The 20,509-nt window shown below is 36.6% G+C and overlaps 1 protein-coding gene across 1 annotated transcript in view; it reads left to right on the top strand.

The window, feature by feature from the left end:
- The window catches only part of AGO3 (Argonaute 3), a 76,561-nt gene that overhangs the window by 11,729 nt on the left and 44,323 nt on the right, over positions 1 to 20,509 (top strand). The window contains exons 3-8 of the mRNA XM_083134528.1: positions 1,874 to 2,103; positions 7,854 to 8,012; positions 11,486 to 11,684; positions 13,136 to 13,335; positions 15,294 to 15,407; positions 17,986 to 18,151. Of these exons, the coding sequence (XP_082990654.1) occupies positions 1,874 to 2,103; positions 7,854 to 8,012; positions 11,486 to 11,684; positions 13,136 to 13,335; positions 15,294 to 15,407; positions 17,986 to 18,151 (1,068 nt within the window). The remainder of the gene's footprint in view (positions 1 to 1,873; positions 2,104 to 7,853; positions 8,013 to 11,485; positions 11,685 to 13,135; positions 13,336 to 15,293; positions 15,408 to 17,985; positions 18,152 to 20,509) is intronic.

Here is a 20,509-nt window from a genome sequence, read left to right as displayed (position 1 = left end):
GTGCAGAAATGTTAATATTTCACATGGCATTGATAGATTCAGATTGTACAGTCCTCATAGGCTTATTTTGTAAACACAATTGTTAACCTTGGTATTTTTAACATGCAGAAACATTTCAGTACAAAGAGGAAAATTAAATAAACCTTACGGCACCAGCGCCACAAGAGAAAGGTAGATTTCGTCTGCTTATAGTTGAAGGTTTATGGTAATATTTTGGAAAGGACAGAAATCAATGATCGGTCATAAGTTAACTTTCGTCTTTCAGAACACATATTGAAAAAATATTGAATGTAATACCTCGTATCATGTACTAGGTTTTATTATAACAAATACGAAAAACATTAACAATATAGAGGCATTAATTATATATTATTTAATTATTAAATATGATTAATTAAATAGTTTTTCTTGTATGTACGCATTGCTTGCATTATAGAATTATTTTCCTGTAGTTTACGGTTATTACAAGCATAAGAAAACAGTTTTTCTTTGTGACGTTTCAGGAGAACACACGCTCCTTTCATCAGACATTTATTTTCATTTTGACTAAAGATACAGTTATAACAATGGTTAGTAATTTTTTTTTTTAAACAAAAAGAATCTGTTATATAATGGATGTTGTCAATGTTACTTTGTTGTAATATAGCAACTTAACTGTGAAAAAAGCAGTCTGTTTTATTTTTATTTCAGATTTTTTTTGTTTTTCACATATGGAGTAAGCCACCATCTTTAAAATTTAATGTAACAGAAAACATCAAGAGACTTTGTGAAAACAATGATGAATTTGAATTACCTGATGATATTTTGGATTCATAATTTAAAAAAAAAAAAAATCTGAAATAAAAATAAAACAGACTGCTTTTTTCACAGTTAAGTTGCTATATTACAACAATGTAACATTGACAACATCCATTATATAACAGATTCTTTTTGTTTTATAAAAAAAATACTAACCATTGTTATAACTGTATCTTTAGTCAAAATGAAAATAAATGTCTGATGAGAGGAGCGTGTGTTCTCCTGAAACGTCACAAAGAAAAACTGTTTTCTTATGCTTGTAATAACCGTAAACTACAGGAAAATGATTAATTAAATGTTAATAGTTTCGTTAGAAGCATCTAGAAATATGCCTGTATAATATGGGGACCTTTTTACTAGTGCTGTATATTCCAAGAAGTTCTTACGTTAATTATACTGTATTATTAAACTTATAAAAAAATCGTCATACAGATACTACATTTAAAATTGCTAGAAAAAATTTAGTATAGGAGGCTGCTGTTTTGCTTATCATACCCCTTGTTCACGAATCCTGAAACCGCCAGTGATTGCACAGAGCAGACAAACTAAAATATGGGTGAGCAACTTTAGGAAGAATGTTGTAGGAGAATAGTTACTGCTGGTACTAAAAGAAAAGCATTGGCTTGAAAGAAAATATGGAAATCAAGTTGTGCTTTTTAATGAACTCTGGTACAGGTATGTATATTCATACATGAGATTCACAGGACTCATTAAAAAAAAAGGTAAGGATTTCTTTATCAGCTAATCCCATCGGATAAATTCCTAAATATTAATGAACATGAATGCACCTCATCTCATACTTTTTCTTCCATCGAGCAGCAAACAGAAACAAACGACTCTGAGAAATGACAGAAAGAAGGGGGGGGACGATTTTATATTCATTTCTAAACTGAGATTATTTTCACATGGCCATAAGTTCACTCTGATTGGCTCTTTCAGCCAGGTAGCCAGTCCAGCATCAACTACGGCATTCCTGCTGGAAATCCGATTGTGTGATTCTGCCTTAAGATTAATATACAGTTATCCATTTGGTTCAGATTGGTCCACCCACACTTTGTAATGTTTACATTTTCAGGAGTCAAGTCATCCACGTGTTGGACGTGGCCGATCGTTGGATGTGTTCCACAAGCTTCTTTCGGAGTCAAAATCTCGGAAAGGTGTTGGCGGAGGTGATTCAGAAGCCGCTTCACACCCTGAACAACCGTCTCCAGTCCCTCCCCCTGCTGGTAGGGCCGCTGCTCTGCCATCTATTGGGAGAGGACGAGCAAGTTTGATGCAAGCCCTAGGGACTGTGAAACCAAAAAGGTAAGCATGTTCAGTATCATTCCTTAAATTCCTTTGCGTAATGTTGCATATCATTGGTCTGTCATTTCAAATATTTTGTGTGCCTCAGTGTATACGGAAAGCCACCTAAACCCATTCAGTGAGAAGAACAAAGCAGCAGGGCTAAAAAGAGTGGAGAAATAGAAAAAGGTGACATTTTGAGCATCCTGAGGCCGTGCAGTTCGAAGGCATCAGGGTAAGACATCACCCGTAACTGGTTGATCACCCACCTCTGCTATGGCATGTGGGAGTGAAACCGGCAGTCATGCATCACGCATTATATTTTAACATTTTGAGCAGAGGTAGAGAAAACTGAAATAATTCGGACACCAGGCCTTTTTCCTCAGGAGCCAGCTTTTCTTTTTTTCCCTCCACACTGACCAAGAAAGCCATGAATCCACGATAGAGCTACACATTTTGAAACCTCAACCTTAAATTTTTTAATTTATTAATTAATACAAGATTGGTTTAAAAGAATTAATTATCAGAATGGGCTTCCCAAAGAAGGCTCTACGTGCAAGAACATAAATAACCATGCATTACTTTCTAATATATGACCGACATTAGATATCGCTTCAGATTTTAAAATTTGCCTACCAACAGTACAAGATTTTTGTATAACAACATGTTTATTATTCTTATTTAATGATACACATGATGCAGAAAACATATACTGTACTCGTTATTAAAAAAGAGGTAATAGAAACTTTCATAAGTGAACTTTAATTATTAAAAAAGATGTTTAGAAGTGGACTTGAACATTCAGGCACCAGGTAAAAATTTTCAGGTACCATGGCGACTACATGACCTGTATATGTCTACCCATGATTTTGAGCATTGCCAGTTGCCTATCTACCTTGATTGTGCAGCGCTTACTAGTACCTTCTGAAACAATCCAGGATTCACAATTGGCACATGGCTTCATGTTTAGTCCCACCCGATGTACAATAGTACGACTCTAATCTGAGAAATAGATACAGTGTCCTCACTAGAAGTAACACAATGGACTCAGCTTATGCTACTCTTGAAAACCAACCTTTGCATAATAGGAATTCACTGAATTACATGCATTCACCATGTACAGTAGAACCTTGGTTTTACATTTTCCTACATTATACATTCAGTCATGATGGTCCCAATGTACCAAAATGTTGGGAAATTTTCCCCGATTTTACATTTTTCCATGTTTTAAGTTTTTTCAACTTTGTCCCCTGAAGAACGAGTTTCTGTGGGCGCATGGTTACTCTTATCACTAGGGAGACAAATTTATGGTAAATAAAAACTGAGGAGAGCGGTAAATAAAATGTTAGGCCAGCTGTGGAAAAGAAAATGGCACACACATTTTCATTATGAGAGGAAACAACATACAAAAGAGCTCTAAATTGATAAACTACACATACACAAGTACTTAGCTGTTGAACCAAAAAGAAAACATCAGCACAAAATCGCTTCATTTCTAAATTGCATATCTAAAGTGATTTATTCGTTGTATGTATTTAAAGGATATCCTAGTTGTCCAACAAAAAAAATAAACACTACTGCATATACACAACCACATGTTGAAAATCACATGATGTTAAACAAAATTCATTCATGACTGAACACAAATGACACCATTGTTTCCCTTCATGTGCAGGAACAGACTAATCTTCTCGCTGCTATAGCTAGCAAGTTCAATGAAACTGGAAGTTGAGTAGACATTGGGGGGAAGAAAGGAATGCAGCTTGACAGGCAGCCAAGTTTTCGAACTGAGATTATGTGCATGGGAAATCCCAATCTGCAGCGTCTTCCTGTTGTGATCGAAGATAAAACGTTCTTCAGCTGCAAGTGGTAGGAAACTTTAGGCAAACGTTTCGTTACATATCGACAGTTTGTCGGTTTTTGCATGTTTTCTACTTAATTTGACGATATTTCACAATTATTTTGCGAAAAAGCTTTCATTTCGTGGAAAAGCACACATTTCGCATTACTTCGCGAATAAAACTCATGCATATTTCATCATTGGGGGTGTAGTTACGTGCAGAATGTTCAAAATTGCATCTATTTTTCACATTTTGGGATTTCGCGCATCGCGAAAATTCAATGTCCCTACTTATCACTATCAGCCGATATATACACACATTGGTTTATCAGTTAATTTACTGATTATTTTTACCGATCCAATATACAGGGTGCATTAAGGGAAACGGACGATTTTGAAATGGAGGTTTTGAAGCAGGGAGGGGGGTTGGCTAGAGATGGAAGTAGGATGACATTCAACTCGCTAGGCGATGCCATTTTCTGTTCGGATCGGCCCAGCTGGGCTCGTGCAAGATCAATTAGTCATGGCACCATGGACATTAGAACATCATTAGTTCACAGCGAGAGTTTTGTGAAAAGTGGCGAGTCTATTGTTGAGTCCCGAGTGTATGAAGGAACTGAGGGATGCCATTCGCCTGCAAGTGGGACTGATTACCCAAGAACTGTTGAAGAGGGAGGAAGAACAGTTCAAGGAGCGATTCCACATTTGCGTTCACCAAAATGGTCGTAATTTGACATTATTTTCCATACATAAATCTGCCTTGGCTTACCTACCGACTGCCGGTCTCCCTCCCACGCTTTCCTTCGTCACCTCTAAGCGTGGAGATCTGCAACCAGTATTGGAATAGCCGGGGGGTCAACCCGACGTATCCCCAGCCGTTATAGTAGGTCTTCTCGACCGGATTACGCTCACTCACTCGGAGCTCCCCAATCCTCACGATGGTGGGTTGCCACCGGCCCTATACGTAGGCCAAATAAATTCCGACCAGAGCCGGATTCGAACCTACGCCGTCCCGCAGTGAACGATCTCAAGACGAGTGAACGCCTTAATCCGCTCGGCTACGGAGGTAAGCCAAGGCCCTTCGTGGGCTGTTGCGCGACGGATTACTATTACATAAATCTGCCTCAAATGGCATGTGATACTGTATCATTTCATTATGGTAAGCAAAATGTTTACCCATTACTGGGGAATTCTGTTTTCAAATCGTCCATTTCCTGTGATGCACCCTTTATCTATAATACCTTATTATTAAGTGCAAAATTCTGCCAGTTTGTTATTTTTATGGATAATCTCCATGCCCTACTTTTTAATAAAGTAAATGTCTAAATAATCAATGTCTTTTGCACTGCTGTCACCTGGGAACCCTCATGTATTAAGGAGATGAAAAAACCATACAGGTTCTTCAAGGTCCATTTGAAATTTTATATCGGATTGGTAGAATAACTGTATTGGTACTTTATATCAGCCAGAATTTCACTTTGGCCCATCTGTAATATTAATATTTATTGCTCTTGTAATTTAAAAATAATAAAAACACAATTTTTGATACCCTTCATCAGACGTTACATCAAAAATAGTGTTTATATGCTTATAAGAACCATAAACCACAAGAGCAATAATTCTACAATGCAAGCAATATGCTCATACAAGAAATATTAATATTTAGTAACACGAACTTGAAATGCTAGTACCAGGATTTGGGAAAAATTTCCCATCCTGATGCTAGTAATTTTGGGTCCTGAACAGTGGTGAAATTTCCAATTGTCAATTTTCTGTACAATAAACGTTGCAAATGGTAGTTTTTTTAATATCCAGAAATTCAAAAACACTCAATTGAGGGAGAATTATGTTGTAGGATTCAAGATATTTAAGGTTTTACAAGATCCTGTACATTCCCGATCCAAAAGAGTGCAATTTTTTGGTTGGGCTGCGGTAAAATTTCTCCGTCCCAAATATGATTTTTTTTTCATTCGGACTGAAACACTGCTGATGTATAGGAACATACTGAAAAAATATAAATTCTGTCAATATTAACCTTTTGAGTCCCGAGGCCATTTTCACAAGTAAGCCTGTCGGTCCCGAGCCGATTTTGAGCAAAATGCAGAGTTTCAATTAAATGAGTGTAGATCGGAAGCTAATTGCCCTAGAGAGATGAGTGATATACCGTTGCACGCGGAATGAACCAGAGATTCAGACTATATGAAATTTATGCAAATTCGGCGTATATGTGGCAGGGGGGGAGGGGCTAACTCTCAAAATTCCAAAATTTCGGTAAAAAAAATTGGTTTCCCCACCCTGCCCCCAAGGAAAAAGTACATGACAGTGTCGACATGCACATGGAAATGATCGCTGACATGTAAGGAACACAACAATATTTGCATTATTATCATATCACCAATGTAACTTGAGTTGTACCCCCAAAAGGAATGGTCGGCATGCCACTGATTCAAGCTTCAAAATGCAGCGGTACCTTGAAATGACTATAGCTCAGAAACTAAATGCCCTAGAGGTATGAAAGATATACCGTTGTACGCAGAATGAATCACAGATTCAGATGATATATAATTTATGCACATTCAGCATATATATATGGAGGGGGAAAGGGGGGAAATCCCCTGAAAATACTTTTTTCTTTTAAGAAATGGGGTTTCGCACCCCCGCCCCCTGAAAAAAAGGATATGAAAAGTTCAAAATGCACATAGAAATTATCGCTGGCATGTAAGAAACAGAAAAATGTCTGCATCATTGTCGTATGACCAATGTAACTTGAGTTGTACCCCCAAAAGAAATGGTCGGCACGCCACTGATTGAAGCTTCAAAATGCAGCGGTACCTTGAAATGACCATAGCTCAGAAACTAAATGCCCTAGAGATATGAAAGATATACCGTTGTACGCAGAATGAATCACAGATTCTGACGATATATAATTTATGCACATTCGGCGTACATATGGAGGGGGAAAGGGGGGAAATCCACTCAAAAATACTTTTCTTTAAAAAAATGGTTTCCCCCTCCCCCCCCCCCCGAAAAAAATGTCAAAATGCAAAATTTATGCAAATTTGGCATATATATGGAGGGGGAAGGGAGAAAACCCCCAAAAATTATTTAAAAAATTGTCACTTCGCCCAAAAAATGTCCTCGCACTTGGGCACAAAACGACACCTACGCACAACATTCACGGACGAAAAGCTAGAACGCAGTGAAAAAGGAGTGCCGATTCTTGCAGCTGCTTGAAATTCTATTTTTAGACAATGCAGGGTAACCCCTGTCGCAACTTGTGGACACTTGTGCTAAAAAAACAAAGGTTTCCTTCAGCGCACTTCGAAATTCCATTCTCACAAGGCAGAATCAACAACCAGTCTCCCCCCCCCCCCCTGCTTGCACCCTCACGGAAAACTTTCATTTTGATATCGGATACTGATAAACAAGCTTCCTTCGAATGCAGTTAACAGGTGGGAGTGAAAAGCATTGCTTTAGAACAACAAAGCCCGTCTTCCTTTGTCGACAAAAATTTGACCTAGAAAAGAGACTCAAAAGAGAAGTCCCTTTTGCCGCATTTTCCCCTCCATTTTCATGAAGACAAAAAAAATGCAAAAAAACATTTCTGTTAAATACATGCGTTAGGAACAATATATAAAAAAATCGAAATTCTAGCCAAAAATAGAAAAGTTATAAGGTAAAACTACGACCTTGACACAGGGTATCTCGATCGAGATACTTGGGACCGTGAGGCGTACATTTGGGTATCTCGATCGAGATACTTGGGACCCAAAAGGTTAAGCGTCTTTATTAATGGGAATCATTGACAATACTGATATTGGCATCAGCTTAAAATGATATTGTGGTGCAATTGTGAAATGTTTGTGTCATTCCTTTTCTAGATGGCATGGAAGTGGTACTAGGTAAAAAAAAATATTATTTCTCTTTGTAGTGAAGCATCTCCACAGCCTCAACAACAACCACCACCTCAACCAATACAACCTCAGCCACAACCTGAAAGGGAGCGGAGAAGTCGATTGGATTTACAGATGAGCCAATTAATTATAGAAGAAAACCCCCCAGTTGTACGCAAAGGACAACAGGGAAAAATGTAAGTGCAAATTATCTGTGAACTAATTTTTGTTTTTAAAAGTACACTGGAAAGACACATCGGTTTCATGAAATTGAGCTTTCTTTGACCTGGCAGAAATCAGTGACAGAGAGAGATATTTTCTTTGGAAGTTATCATATTTCTGCATGTACAGGCTGAACTTTCCTTATATTTTCAATAAGCAATAGTTGCAAGTGTGGATTCTGTTCCCTTCTGATGAGCAAAATTGATAAGAATAAACATCGTTTAATGCTGAGAGCAGTGCAGGAAGGAAATCACTGCTTTTATTCCGACAGAGGGGGGGGGGGGAGCATGCTATTTATGGGAAACTGTTGGCAAAGGGTGTGTTTGCCCTCAAAAAGACTCCTAAATCCAACAATTAATCATCGATGACTTTAAGAATAAATAACAATCCCTTATTTTGATGTTTAGAATGTGTTAGTTTGGTCAAGCTTGTACGTATTAAGTTCGAGTCGCGGTAACTTAGTCGTTAGGGAGTCTGAATAGCATGTGAGAGAACCGGGATTTTTTCCACCTGTTCAAGTGGCTCCGGCACCCACCCAGCATCATACAGATTGGGTACCTGGAGGAAACTCTGGGGGGTAAAAGCAGCCAGAGGCATGGTGCTGATCACATCACCCTCATCTTTGGCCGTGATCAGTGTGGGACCCTAACTCCACACCCCCTATACACCTTCATGGCGTGGTGCAAAGCACTTTTCTGTATTGAGTTCAATTTAAGCTGATGGGCTAATCGGGACTGGGTACACAGTTCAAAGTGGTATCTAAACCACTTTACATCTTTCCACTGTAAACTGAAATCAGTACACTTTGATAATAGCATGTAAGGTTGATTATCGCCTTTTCATATGTAACTATAAGTGATCATCCCCTTATCTACGACTTTTAAAAAAGAAGGCAAAAAAGGTAAAGTGCTTGCTCCCCTGTGCATAGCACCATGCCATGAAGGCGTATAGGGGGTGTGGGGACTTCTAAAACTACCAGCAAATTGTCAGTTAACAGTTAATGGAGATCCCACCCCAACCAATCAGGTGTCTACATTGAACGTAATATTCAGCATAAAAGCAAGCATCCACACTCCCTATCCAAGGGAGAGGATTGTTACTCCTCCATGAATTTTCACTGAATGTCTCGCATTTTGTGCAGGAATTATAGTATTACTTCAGTCCTGGTGTTAAATGCTTGTTAATATATTTAACACAGGCCAACAGTTTGTAAGGCTTTGTTTCGAACACGAAGTTTCTCTTCCTAGGTATGATCGTCACAAGATAAAAGCAGTGCTTTTAAAATAAAGAATCACAACAATTAGGCTCAATTGAAGGATGATAAATATATCTGGCTCCCACCAAAGCATGGAAACTACTGAAGGTCAGATGACATTCTTCCCTTTATCAGGTGTCTACTGGAACATTGTATCTCAACCTTCATGGGACCGTGGCTTGATAAATTCTTTGCTTAAAAGACGATGCTCTAATCCCATCAATTTAGCTCGTAAACGCCTTTCTATTTTATTTTTTTAAATTTTATACCTAACTTTAGAGCCACAGTGGTCTAGTCAGTAGCACGTCCGACTGCCACATGAGAAAACTGGGTTCATTCAATTCTCGGGTTGGAATTTTCTGACATTGTCTCTGCATAAAGTGGCTTTTTGGTTCACCCAGCCTCAAATCAATGGGTACCTTGGGGGGAATAAATGTGGCAGGAGCATGGTGCTGATCACATCATAGTCCAAAATGGCTGAGCTTGAGAATATGATGGGCCACACATCCCCTAAATGATGGCATGGTGCGATGTGCACGGGGAACTTTACTTTTACCTTACACCTAACTTCATAATTAGTATGTATCCTTAAAATGAAATATTAATAAATAAATTATGGCCTAATTGTAAACTATAATAGTTCGATTATGTGTAGGATTGTTCACAAATATAAAATTTGGTTTAAATTTGTTATCAACAACTGGATAGAACAAAATCTTGAAGTTTCCTCAGGCCATCATCATTAAATTAATTGGTAAGTGCTCATATTCAGTGGCATGTTGCATTTTGAACACCGAGAAATAATCAGAATATTTTCAACAAGGAAAAATTGTCAATGAAAATTACTGCTCAAACTTCAGGAGAACCGTTTGTGGCCCAGTATGATTGATGCCAGGGTCCAGTACTGGGCTGCACCCCCTTCCATTAAGAAATACTACACTGCAATGATTATCTTCTGTTGGGGAATTTATCTCATAATGAGGATTTTCTAATGTATGTAATAGATTATGTCTAATGCCAATGGTACTTAAATGTTCAAAGCAAGTTGCATGTAAGCAACTATTACCGTATTTACTCATGTATAATGTGCACTTTTTTCCAAAATTTTTGCTCCCAAAAACTGTGGTGCGTATTATGCATGGAATAATTCAGACAGCCAACATGAAACCGTACAGGGTCATTACATGATTTTGGGACACTTGCAATGATTTTTCATGTTTACGGAACCCTATCATGTTATATATCGTTGTAAAGCTTAAATCCTGCAGTTTCTGATTATTGGCAACAGTATTCCATTCAAGATTGTGACACTAATGTGCAATGCTGTTGAAATAAGTTCATCACAAAATGAAGGAACGTTTGGATTTCTATGGTGCTTTGGATGAAAGAAAACAATAATTAAAATGTATTTACTGGCCAAATAATATTATATATATGGAGCGTGAAAATTCCTTAATGGAAGAAATCTTATGCTGCTAATTGCTAGTTTGAAAATCCTGAATGTGCCTCATATAAATGTTACATTAATCACGGGAAAAGTATATATTTTGAAGTTATTTTAGAAAAAGCAAAGAAGGAATGAGCAAAACCACATATAAAAGTTTGAAGACCATTTCACATGAATTTTCACTTTGTAATGTAATGTTCTGCGACACCAAGAAAATTCGTGCAACTCTGGCGAAATTCGAGCATGCACCTTCCGTTACATGGGATGAACATCAGCAGTATTTGTTGGGCGAGAAATAATAGAAAATGATTTCCTGAGCACTGCAAATCCATAACATAATTTTGATCTTGCTTTCTACTATTACAGAATAAATATGCTGGTTAAAGAGTGAAAGCTTTGGGATGCTGAACACAGTGGAGGGAGATGGGGGAGGTGGCATGGGTTGGAGACTTATTGTTTACACAAGAGGATATTCTCGTCTTGGTCCCCATAGCAACAGGTGACTCATTGAATAGGTATGATGTTATTCACTCTTGATCAGCATAGTAACAGCTTTACGACCTGTAACTAAGGAAGCCATTTCTTGAAACTGGATTGTACTACGCATTATATGAGATCTAATTTTTTGTAACTTTTACCCATCAAAAACCAGGGTGCGTATTATACACACGCGTAAATACGGTAATTATTTACCTTCAAAAGTTTCGCTTTGTATTCATAGCCCCAACTTTTTTTCTTTTTTTAAGGATTCCTCTGGGTGCCAATTACATTCGTTTGGAAGTGGAACCAGGCAGAGGAGTCTTTGAGTACGAGGTTGTGATGGAACCGCATGTGGATTCCAAAAATATCAGATTTAGGATCATGAAAGCCCTTGAGAAAGAAATTGGTCCTACGAAAACATTTGATGGATCAAAACTCTATCTGCCATTCAAGTTACCGGATGTGGTAAGTGCATTATTTTCCTTCATGTAATTTTATTTACCCACTTTCATGTATTATGTGAGAGATTCAATGTCGTCTTGCAAATCCATTTTAACATTATTAGATGTTACTACTGTGGAAAAGCCAGGAACTGCAGTTTGCTTGTTTAGGAGCAGTTACAAAATTTTTACACTCTTTATCTTGTGCATGATGTTAAATTTGTTGTTCTAATGGTTTTATAGGATTTTATTTGGGGCAGGGGTCATCCCCAGAAATATTTGTTGATTAGTAGAAATAATAATGATGATAATTATTACCGCGGTTATAATTGTCATTTTACAATAGTAACTATTATAAGTGTTATTATTATGTAAATGCAGAGATTGGTTACTCGATTCACCATATGAGTGAGTATCCAACACAAGTGTTGCCCATTATTTTTCTTACATTTTGGACAGTTAGTGTACTGAAATTCATAGTTATTGTATTTTCTTATTAACTTTTACTCATTTTGTTTAAAAAAAAACACTTAACAAGTTAGGGCCAAATTTTACTCATAAAGTTTATATTGTGTGACCTCTCACAAAGGAAACTATACATATTAAGAGCTGTGGATCAATTTATTCTTTGGATTAAATGATAGAATATAAAAATATAAACTGGTTCCTCTATTATACACTGACATTTTTTCAATCTAATGTTTATAGTTAATGTTTCCTAGGAAAGTAAAATTAATTAGATATTTGTATGATTTCAGGAGGGGCTTCAGCCTCCTTAGCCCTCTCCCTGGCTAAGTGCCTGAATACTGTGGGTATTTATGGTGAATAAAGATCAAGATGTCGGTACAAAAATTAGGCACATTTTGCAATCAAACTGTAAAACAAAATAAAGGGATTTCAGTGTTAAAATTTGATTTAAAAAATATACTTATTACACAAAATACACATGCCATTTCTGGTAGGGCGTTTATGTTATGTAATGTGGAACCTCGATTTTGTGTTTTTCAGGGGACCAAGCTGATATAACTTAAAATGCAGGACATTGTAATGTCGAGGAAAATTTTATAAGTTTTTGCTATGTTGGGACCTTAAGGATTGAATGTGCAATGCGGGAAAATGTAAAATCGGGGTAGATAAGTATATTCCTGTGTAAAGTGGTCCATATTTGCTTATCAAATATTTAGAGCCGAATTAACCATTTTTTCATAATTTGCCTAAATCACAGGATAATACAGACTTCAGAAATTGTCACATTGGTAATTCAGCTCTAAATTTACTGTTTCATTTTTATTTCAGATTTTGCATCATTTCATGACAAAACAAGTTAGGAAAATGCACCTCACACCTTTCAAAAACATGAAAAATTCACACTACAGTGCATTGTTTCACATTTCGTGTTGTGAAAATCTAAATATTCTTGCCCATAACTATGGTTAGTATGTGTATCTCATGTCTTAATTCTTTTTGTTTTTCCAGCAATCTCAATTTGATGTTCCTCATCCCATTGACAATTCGAATATCACGGTCACCATTAACTTCAAGCACCAGAAGACGCTAGGCCAATGTGTACATTTATACAATGTACTGTTCCGTCGGATTATGGGTATGCTGGAACTGGTAAGGATTGGACGGAATGATTATTGCCCAACTCTGGCACATCAGATTCCACAGCACAAGTAAGTGAAGTACTAACCTTTCCTTTACCATCACATTCATATTGATAACGATTTATGAAAACAATAGAATTCCTTTGTTTTCCTTCTTGTCAATGAAGATATATCTTTAGTAACTCGCTTACGTCTTAGGGAGAATTCACACCGAAGAAACACACACGACATGCAACATGCGACATGCAACACGCGACACAAGTGTTTCACACTGAAGAGACAAGATGCATGCAGCAAGCAACACTGTTTTCTTTGCTCAGTTTGCATGATGGTACCGATATAATTGCATTAATCAGTTTATTAGTCACCCAAAAATAATGTAACAAGAAACATTGTTACATGTAAACTGCGTTGTAAAATTTGTGCAAGTTATTGAAACTTGAGAGAGGCATGTTGTGCACCAGAAAACTGAGAAATAATATGCACTGACCTCAAACTGTATACGCTAGACTTTTCAGCCTGAATAAAGCAAATACCTAAACACTAGAAAAATGGTTCTCAACCTTCGTGAAACCATGTCACGGTATTTCTTTTAAGTCAATGTCCTTAGCCGAAGAATTTTCCTTGTAAATCTTTACAGCATTCAAGATTTTATGCATGAATTAACATGTACCTATGAAATTGAATATTGATAAATAAATTCTAGCATAATCATAAGAATAATAATAGTTTGATTACGTGTGTAGGATTGTTGACAAATATAAAAATATGGAAGACAAAGTGGTAACGTCTTCTCCTTGTAATTAAGTGATCCTGGGTTCGATAACCAGGGAGGCACCGGGCAGATCCAGTTCTGATTAGTATATTTGTGCATAAAATGGACTTAAAAAACGAAAACTCACAACTCAAATATGATATTGGGATTATGATAGTTGTCAACCAGTTTCAGCAAAACATTTCACAGCTCAGTATAGTTGATACGAGGGCACGGTATCGTGTCGCGGCACTAGAGTACTTTACCATGTTGACTAATATATTTTGGACTAAAGTGCCTCCAGAAACTGACTTTTTTAAATAAAAGCAGTCAGGTAAATGGCCAAAGCACGGCCTCTTTTCACGATGTTGAAGGCAAATTACAGGTGATAGACAACTGCATCAAAAAACTTGATAAAGCGAAATGAACGTTGTCTTTAAATCTTAAAACATTGTACATATCGATACTTTATTATATCAACAAATTAGAGGATCAAACATAATGCCGGTTGAGCTCTCTTCTAGAGTCTAAATACAGCTTGTTGGAATGAAGCATTCGCTGCGCATGCGCAAACAACATACTGAAGCAACACGATGCACGGTATTGAGAAAACGGCACAGTCCGAGAGGCACGTAAGCGACACGCGACACGTGCATCTTGTCGTGTGTCTGTGGTTTGAAAGATTGCATTGATTACTGAGCGTTGGCTTCCAAGCGACATGTGTTTCGTGTTGCATGTCGCGTGTTGCATGTCACGTGTTTCTTCGGTGTGAATTCTCCCTTATATTATCAACCATGTTGTTTATGCCCCTCAACATGAAAGAAAATAATAATAAAATGGAAGAATTTTGTATAAATTCATAAGGTATTTTTTGGAATATTTGATCAGTATTATCAGAAATAACCCTAACTGTTACATTCATAATTCTAGCAATAAATTAAATCAGTACATTGTCTGAAACGAGATCCATAGATCATTAACAAAATACCAACTCTTGTTTTACTCATCTAATGGAAAGTCACAGCTGTTAGCAATAATATCAACTACGAATGTCCTATTCTTGAATTTATTTCTGCACTTAAAGTATAATTATTTTTTAAAAAAATTTAAATGGAAGCTACATTGATGGTGCAATGCTGTAGATATTATTGTTTTTGTCAGTAAGTGCCTCTTAATTCATCTTAATTTTTATTTCGTAAGATGTGTACAGCAGCTAAATCCTAGAATTCCTTTTTGCATTTTTATGTATTGTAATATTTTTTTTTATTTTCAGACTTGAAGTCTGGCCAGGCTATGTGATGGCTGTGGACGAGTATGAAGGAGGAATTCAGTTGTGCCTGGATGCTTCACATCGTGTTCTGAGAACACAAACAGTCATGGATGCCATGTAAGTGTACAGTGTGCTTTACTGTTCTTATGAAGCTGGTTTTGTTTGATTGCCCTGTACGTAGCTTGAGAGTTGCATATTTTTCTACAGGGTGACTGGAATTATGCGTGAATTGTTCCTGCATTTTTTTTTTTGTAGACATGAAAAATTGCAACTTCTCTTGATTCAAATCCTATTGAATTTATACATATTTGTAATCGCCCTGAGGCAAGTTTTTCAGTTTAGCTTTTATTTTTATCGAGGAAGGAAAAAAAGCTGCATGGAAAAATAAAACAAAATTCTCTGTCAGTTTACTTTGTTAGTGTCCTTTGCAGCGCAATCTATCTTACAGGAGAAAGATTGTTGTAAGATAATTTATCTTGAAGTTGATTAAGTAAGTTTGAGTTCGAAATTAGACATGTATATATACAGTTTAATTGAATTGAATTAGATCTTTTGGATACATTGGAAGCACACGGATCTTTATACTGTTAATATTATTTGTGTGTGCATTAGACAGACTCATGAGAGATGGTTATACATAAAAGTTGATAGAGAGAAAACATCCCTTGAAATTTTGCATAGTTTGCCTTGTTTTAGTGCTGAGCAAATTAGTAATAGGTTTGTTGGGCATTCAGTGCCCTTCTTATTAAAGCCTCACCCTACCATTCATGCATTGCAATAATCCTGACAGAACCAATCTGGAAATCAGGGATTTTATTTTTTCTGGAAATGTCAGGGAAACTAACTGTGTTCTCGAAGAATTAATATTTTTGTGGTACTGCATCAAAAGTAGGTTTATGGAACAAACAATAGAAAATTTGTTAATCATTAGGTCATACATTTCAGGTATTATATAGAAACTCATACCCGATACCTTCCCCACTCAATAGTCAATTACCATTGAGCTAGATCCTGTGGCCGAGTGGTTAGCACATTGCGCTGCGACACCAAGGGTCCCGGGTTTGAACCCCGCTCGGGCTTGGTTGTTTGTAAATGTCCATTCATCAATTTCATCATTTCATTACTCATCCCTAGGGAGACAAATTTATGGTAAATAAAAACTGAGGAGAGCGGTAAATAAAATGTTAGATTAGCGGTATATCCCAGCGGTGGAAAAAAAAAATTGCCACACACTTCTTCATTATGAGAGGAAACAGCATACAAAACAGCTATAAATTGATAAACTACTTCATTTTTATGTACTGTACACATACACAAGTACTTAGCTGTCCAACCAAAAAGAAAACATCAACACAAAATCACTTCATTTCTAAATTGCATATCTCTAGTGATTTATTCATTGTATGTATTTAAAGGATATCCTTGCTGTCCAACAAATAAAATAATCACTACTGCACATACACAAACACATGTTGAAAATCACATGATGATAAACAAAATTCATTCATGACTGAACACAAATGACACCATTGTTTCCCTTGATGTGCGGGAACAGACTAACTAATATTATCACTGCTACAGCTAGCAAGTTCAATTAAACTGGAAGTTGAGTAGACATTCGGGGAAAGAAAGGAATGCAGCGTGACAGGGAACGAAGTTTTCGAACTGAGATTATGTGTATGGGAAATCCCAATTTCCAGTATCTTCCTGATGTGATCGAAGATAAAACGTTCTTCAGCTGCAAGTGGTAGGAAACTTTAGGCAAACGTTTCGTTACAAATCGACAGTTTGCGCGCACAACCTCGATTGCCGGTTTTTGCGCGTTTTCTACTTAATTTGATGATATTTCACGGTTATTTCGTGAAAAAGTGTTCATTTCGTGTAAAAGCACACATTTCGCATTACTTCGCGAATAAAACTCATGCATATTTCATCACTGGGGTTGTAGTTACGTGCAGAATATTCAAAATTGCATCTATTTTTCACATTTCGCGATTTCGCTCATCGCGAAAATTCAATGTCCCTACTCATCCCCATCTTCGCAAATTAGCCAAGATGCACAAGACACGAAGTAAAATAAACTAAATCAACCAACTCATCCTCATCTTCACAAATTAGCCTAGAAGCACAAAATGCGAAGTAAAATAAACTAAATCAATCAATCAATCAAATCAATTACCATTGAGTCACATTATTACCTTTACACTTGAGGTTAAGATCCTAATATCAGCTTTGGTGGGATTCTACATGTGCTGTTCAGCTAAAGTATAGTGAGTGAGAGACCTTATCACACACTATGTCAATGAACATTTATTACCCCATTGATTTGGTCTGGAAAATGTTGATTATTTTTTCTGGAAAACCTGGAAAATCAGGGACTTTTAATAATAAATACTAACCCATGGTGGAACAGCCCATTGAAGGTCCGGGCCTACCTACCAACTGCTGGCATTCAACAAGTTATGGGGTGACGTTTGGTCAGCAGGACGAACCCCCAGTCGTTGTTGTAGGCTTCCATGATCGGATTACACTACCCAATTTCCTCAAGATGGTGGGTAGCCACCGGTCCTTTACACAGGCTGATATCTCAGGACAAAAGTTGATCGCCTTGAAAAATCTGGAATTATAGTTGAATTTTATGAAGGTCCTAGAGTAGCCACCCTGTTATTGAAAGTTACAACTTCTGTCATTCCAGCACTGACATACTACATAGAAATCCTCAGAACTACAAAGACCAAATATTAAAAGAAGTGATAGGCTGCTCCGTTTTGACTCGATATAACAACAAAACCTACAGAATAGATGACATTGACTGGAACAGTTCACCACGCTCCACGTTTCAGAAGAGTGATGGAACGGAGGTATGCATCCTTTTATATATTTTATTTACACCCATTTATGCATGTATACATACAGTAGAACTTCAATTTTACGTTTTTCACCAATCTGAAAAAGGAACTTAAAATGTAAAATCGAGGAAAATTGTGTAACATTTTGCAAAACAAACAAGATTGAATGTAGTAATTCTTGAAGCTTTCCTGACGTCAAATGATGAAGAGGTTTTCTCGGGATATCAACCAGGTGATTCCGGATAGGTTTCCGAGCTTTCGAGAGCTAACGTCACTCTTATCTTCAGGAATTGAAGTGAAGTTACCAATCCCTGAAGATGAGAATAGTGTTAGCTCTCGAAAGCCTATCCGGAAATCACCTGCGTGATATCCCGAGAAAACTTCATCATTCAAGTTTGAATGTGAAATGCGGAAAAATGTAAAATCGAGGAACATAAAATTGGGGTTCAACTGTATATATTAAGACTGAACCAATGCCGATATATCAGTATCGGTATAAGAAGGAATCAGTTGGATTTTATTTACTGATACCTGCAGATACTTTTCCAGTCTTTTTACACGTGGTCTGCAAAAATGCCATAGGACACTTTCATTTCACTAACTCCCTAGCCTTCTTAAACCCGAAGGTTCATGGCTGCAGCAACACAGGCCTTCCATCTTTCCCTATCTTGAGCAAGTTCTATATACTCTTTTCCATCCCTACCGATTTCCCTTAGGTCCATCTCAACGTTGTCCCTCCATCTTCGTCTTGGCCTTCCTACAGGTCTCTTACCATCAGGTTTCCCAACAAGAATCCTGTGAACTCCTCTTTCCTCTCCCATTCGTGCCACATGGCCGGCCCACCTAAGTCTTCTTGATTTAATTATTCTAATAATATCTGGACATGAATACAAATTATGTACTTCTGAATTATGTAACCTTCTCCACTCACCTGTCTCCTCATCCCTTTTAGGTCCAAAGATTTTCCTAAGGATCTTATTTTCAAATACTCTCAATTTATGTTCCTCTTTCAATGTAAGGGACCAAGTTTCACATCCATATAATACTACAGGCAAAATTACTGTTTTGTATATTTTAACTTTTAGTTTCTTGGATATTAAACGAGAAGACAAAAGTTTATGAAGAGAGAAGTAACATGCATTTCCTGAATTAAGCCTACTTTTTATTTCCTCTTTAATATAATTTTCATTTGTTAATATTACTCCTAAATATTTGAATTTGGAAACTGGTTCAAACGAGTTGTTATAATTAAAATAAAATTAAAATAAATAAAATAATTAGATTTTGATTATTACCTAACACGTGTTTTCGGCCTGTAAGCATATATTTAGTTTTCTCTTTGTTAACTTCCAAACCTATCTCTTTAGCAGTTTCGAAAAATATTTTAGCATTATTCTTAATTGTATTCACATCATCCCCCAGTAAGTCTACATCATCTGCATATGCTAACAACTGAGTCATACCATTTAATTTTAGTTCTTCGTTAGTTTCTTTTACCTTCCTAACAGCATATTCTAAGGCAAAATTAAAGAGCAATGGAGATAATGCATCTCCTTGTTTTTAACCCATCATGAATTGTAAATTTGTCAGACATTAATACCCACATGAATTTTACTTTTCTGTTTCATTGGTGCATATTTTTATCATACTAACAAGCTTCTTAGGTATTCCAAACTCTACTAATATATTATATAATTTATCTCTTTTGACAGAATCATATGCTTTTTTGAAATCAATGAATAGCTGATGGACATTTTGATTATATTCCCACTTTTTTTCAAGTGTCTGTCTGATGTGAAAAATTTGATCTGTAGTTGATCTGTTACGTTTAAATCCACATTGATAATCACCTATAATTTCATTAGCATATGGGATTAGTCTTGTTAAAATAATGTTAGATAATATTTTATATGTTGTTGAGAGTAGAGAAATTCCACGGTAATTATTACAGTTCATTTTATCACCTTTCTTAAACACAGGAACAATTATGGATTCTTTCCACTGTTCAGGGATTTCTTCTTTATTCCATATTAAACAAATGTATAAATTTTATACATTTCCCAAAAAAATATTATGTTGATAAAAATTGTATTTTGTATTGTTATTACCTGAGAGGTATTTTAATATTCTGATGTAATTTTTGAATATTTTAAAGCCGGCCCCAGTGGTTAGCACATCGTGCTACGATGCCGGGGGTCCCGGGTTTGAATCCTGGATAGGGCATGTTTGTTTGTGAGTGTCCATTCATAAATTTCATCATATCACTCATCCCCATCTTTGCAAATTGGCACAAAAAGTGAAGAAGGTATACTTATCCACTAATATAAATATTTTGAACAACTTTTAATTGTAACAATTTTCAAGCACCAT

This window comes from Lepisma saccharinum, chromosome 13, assembly GCF_977018435.1.
Source record: "Lepisma saccharinum chromosome 13, izLepSacc3.1, whole genome shotgun sequence".
NCBI classification, from domain to species: Eukaryota; Metazoa; Arthropoda; class Insecta; order Zygentoma; family Lepismatidae; genus Lepisma; species Lepisma saccharinum.
Note: the sequence above shows the minus strand (reverse complement) of the source record. Positions and strands in the feature narration are given on the sequence as shown.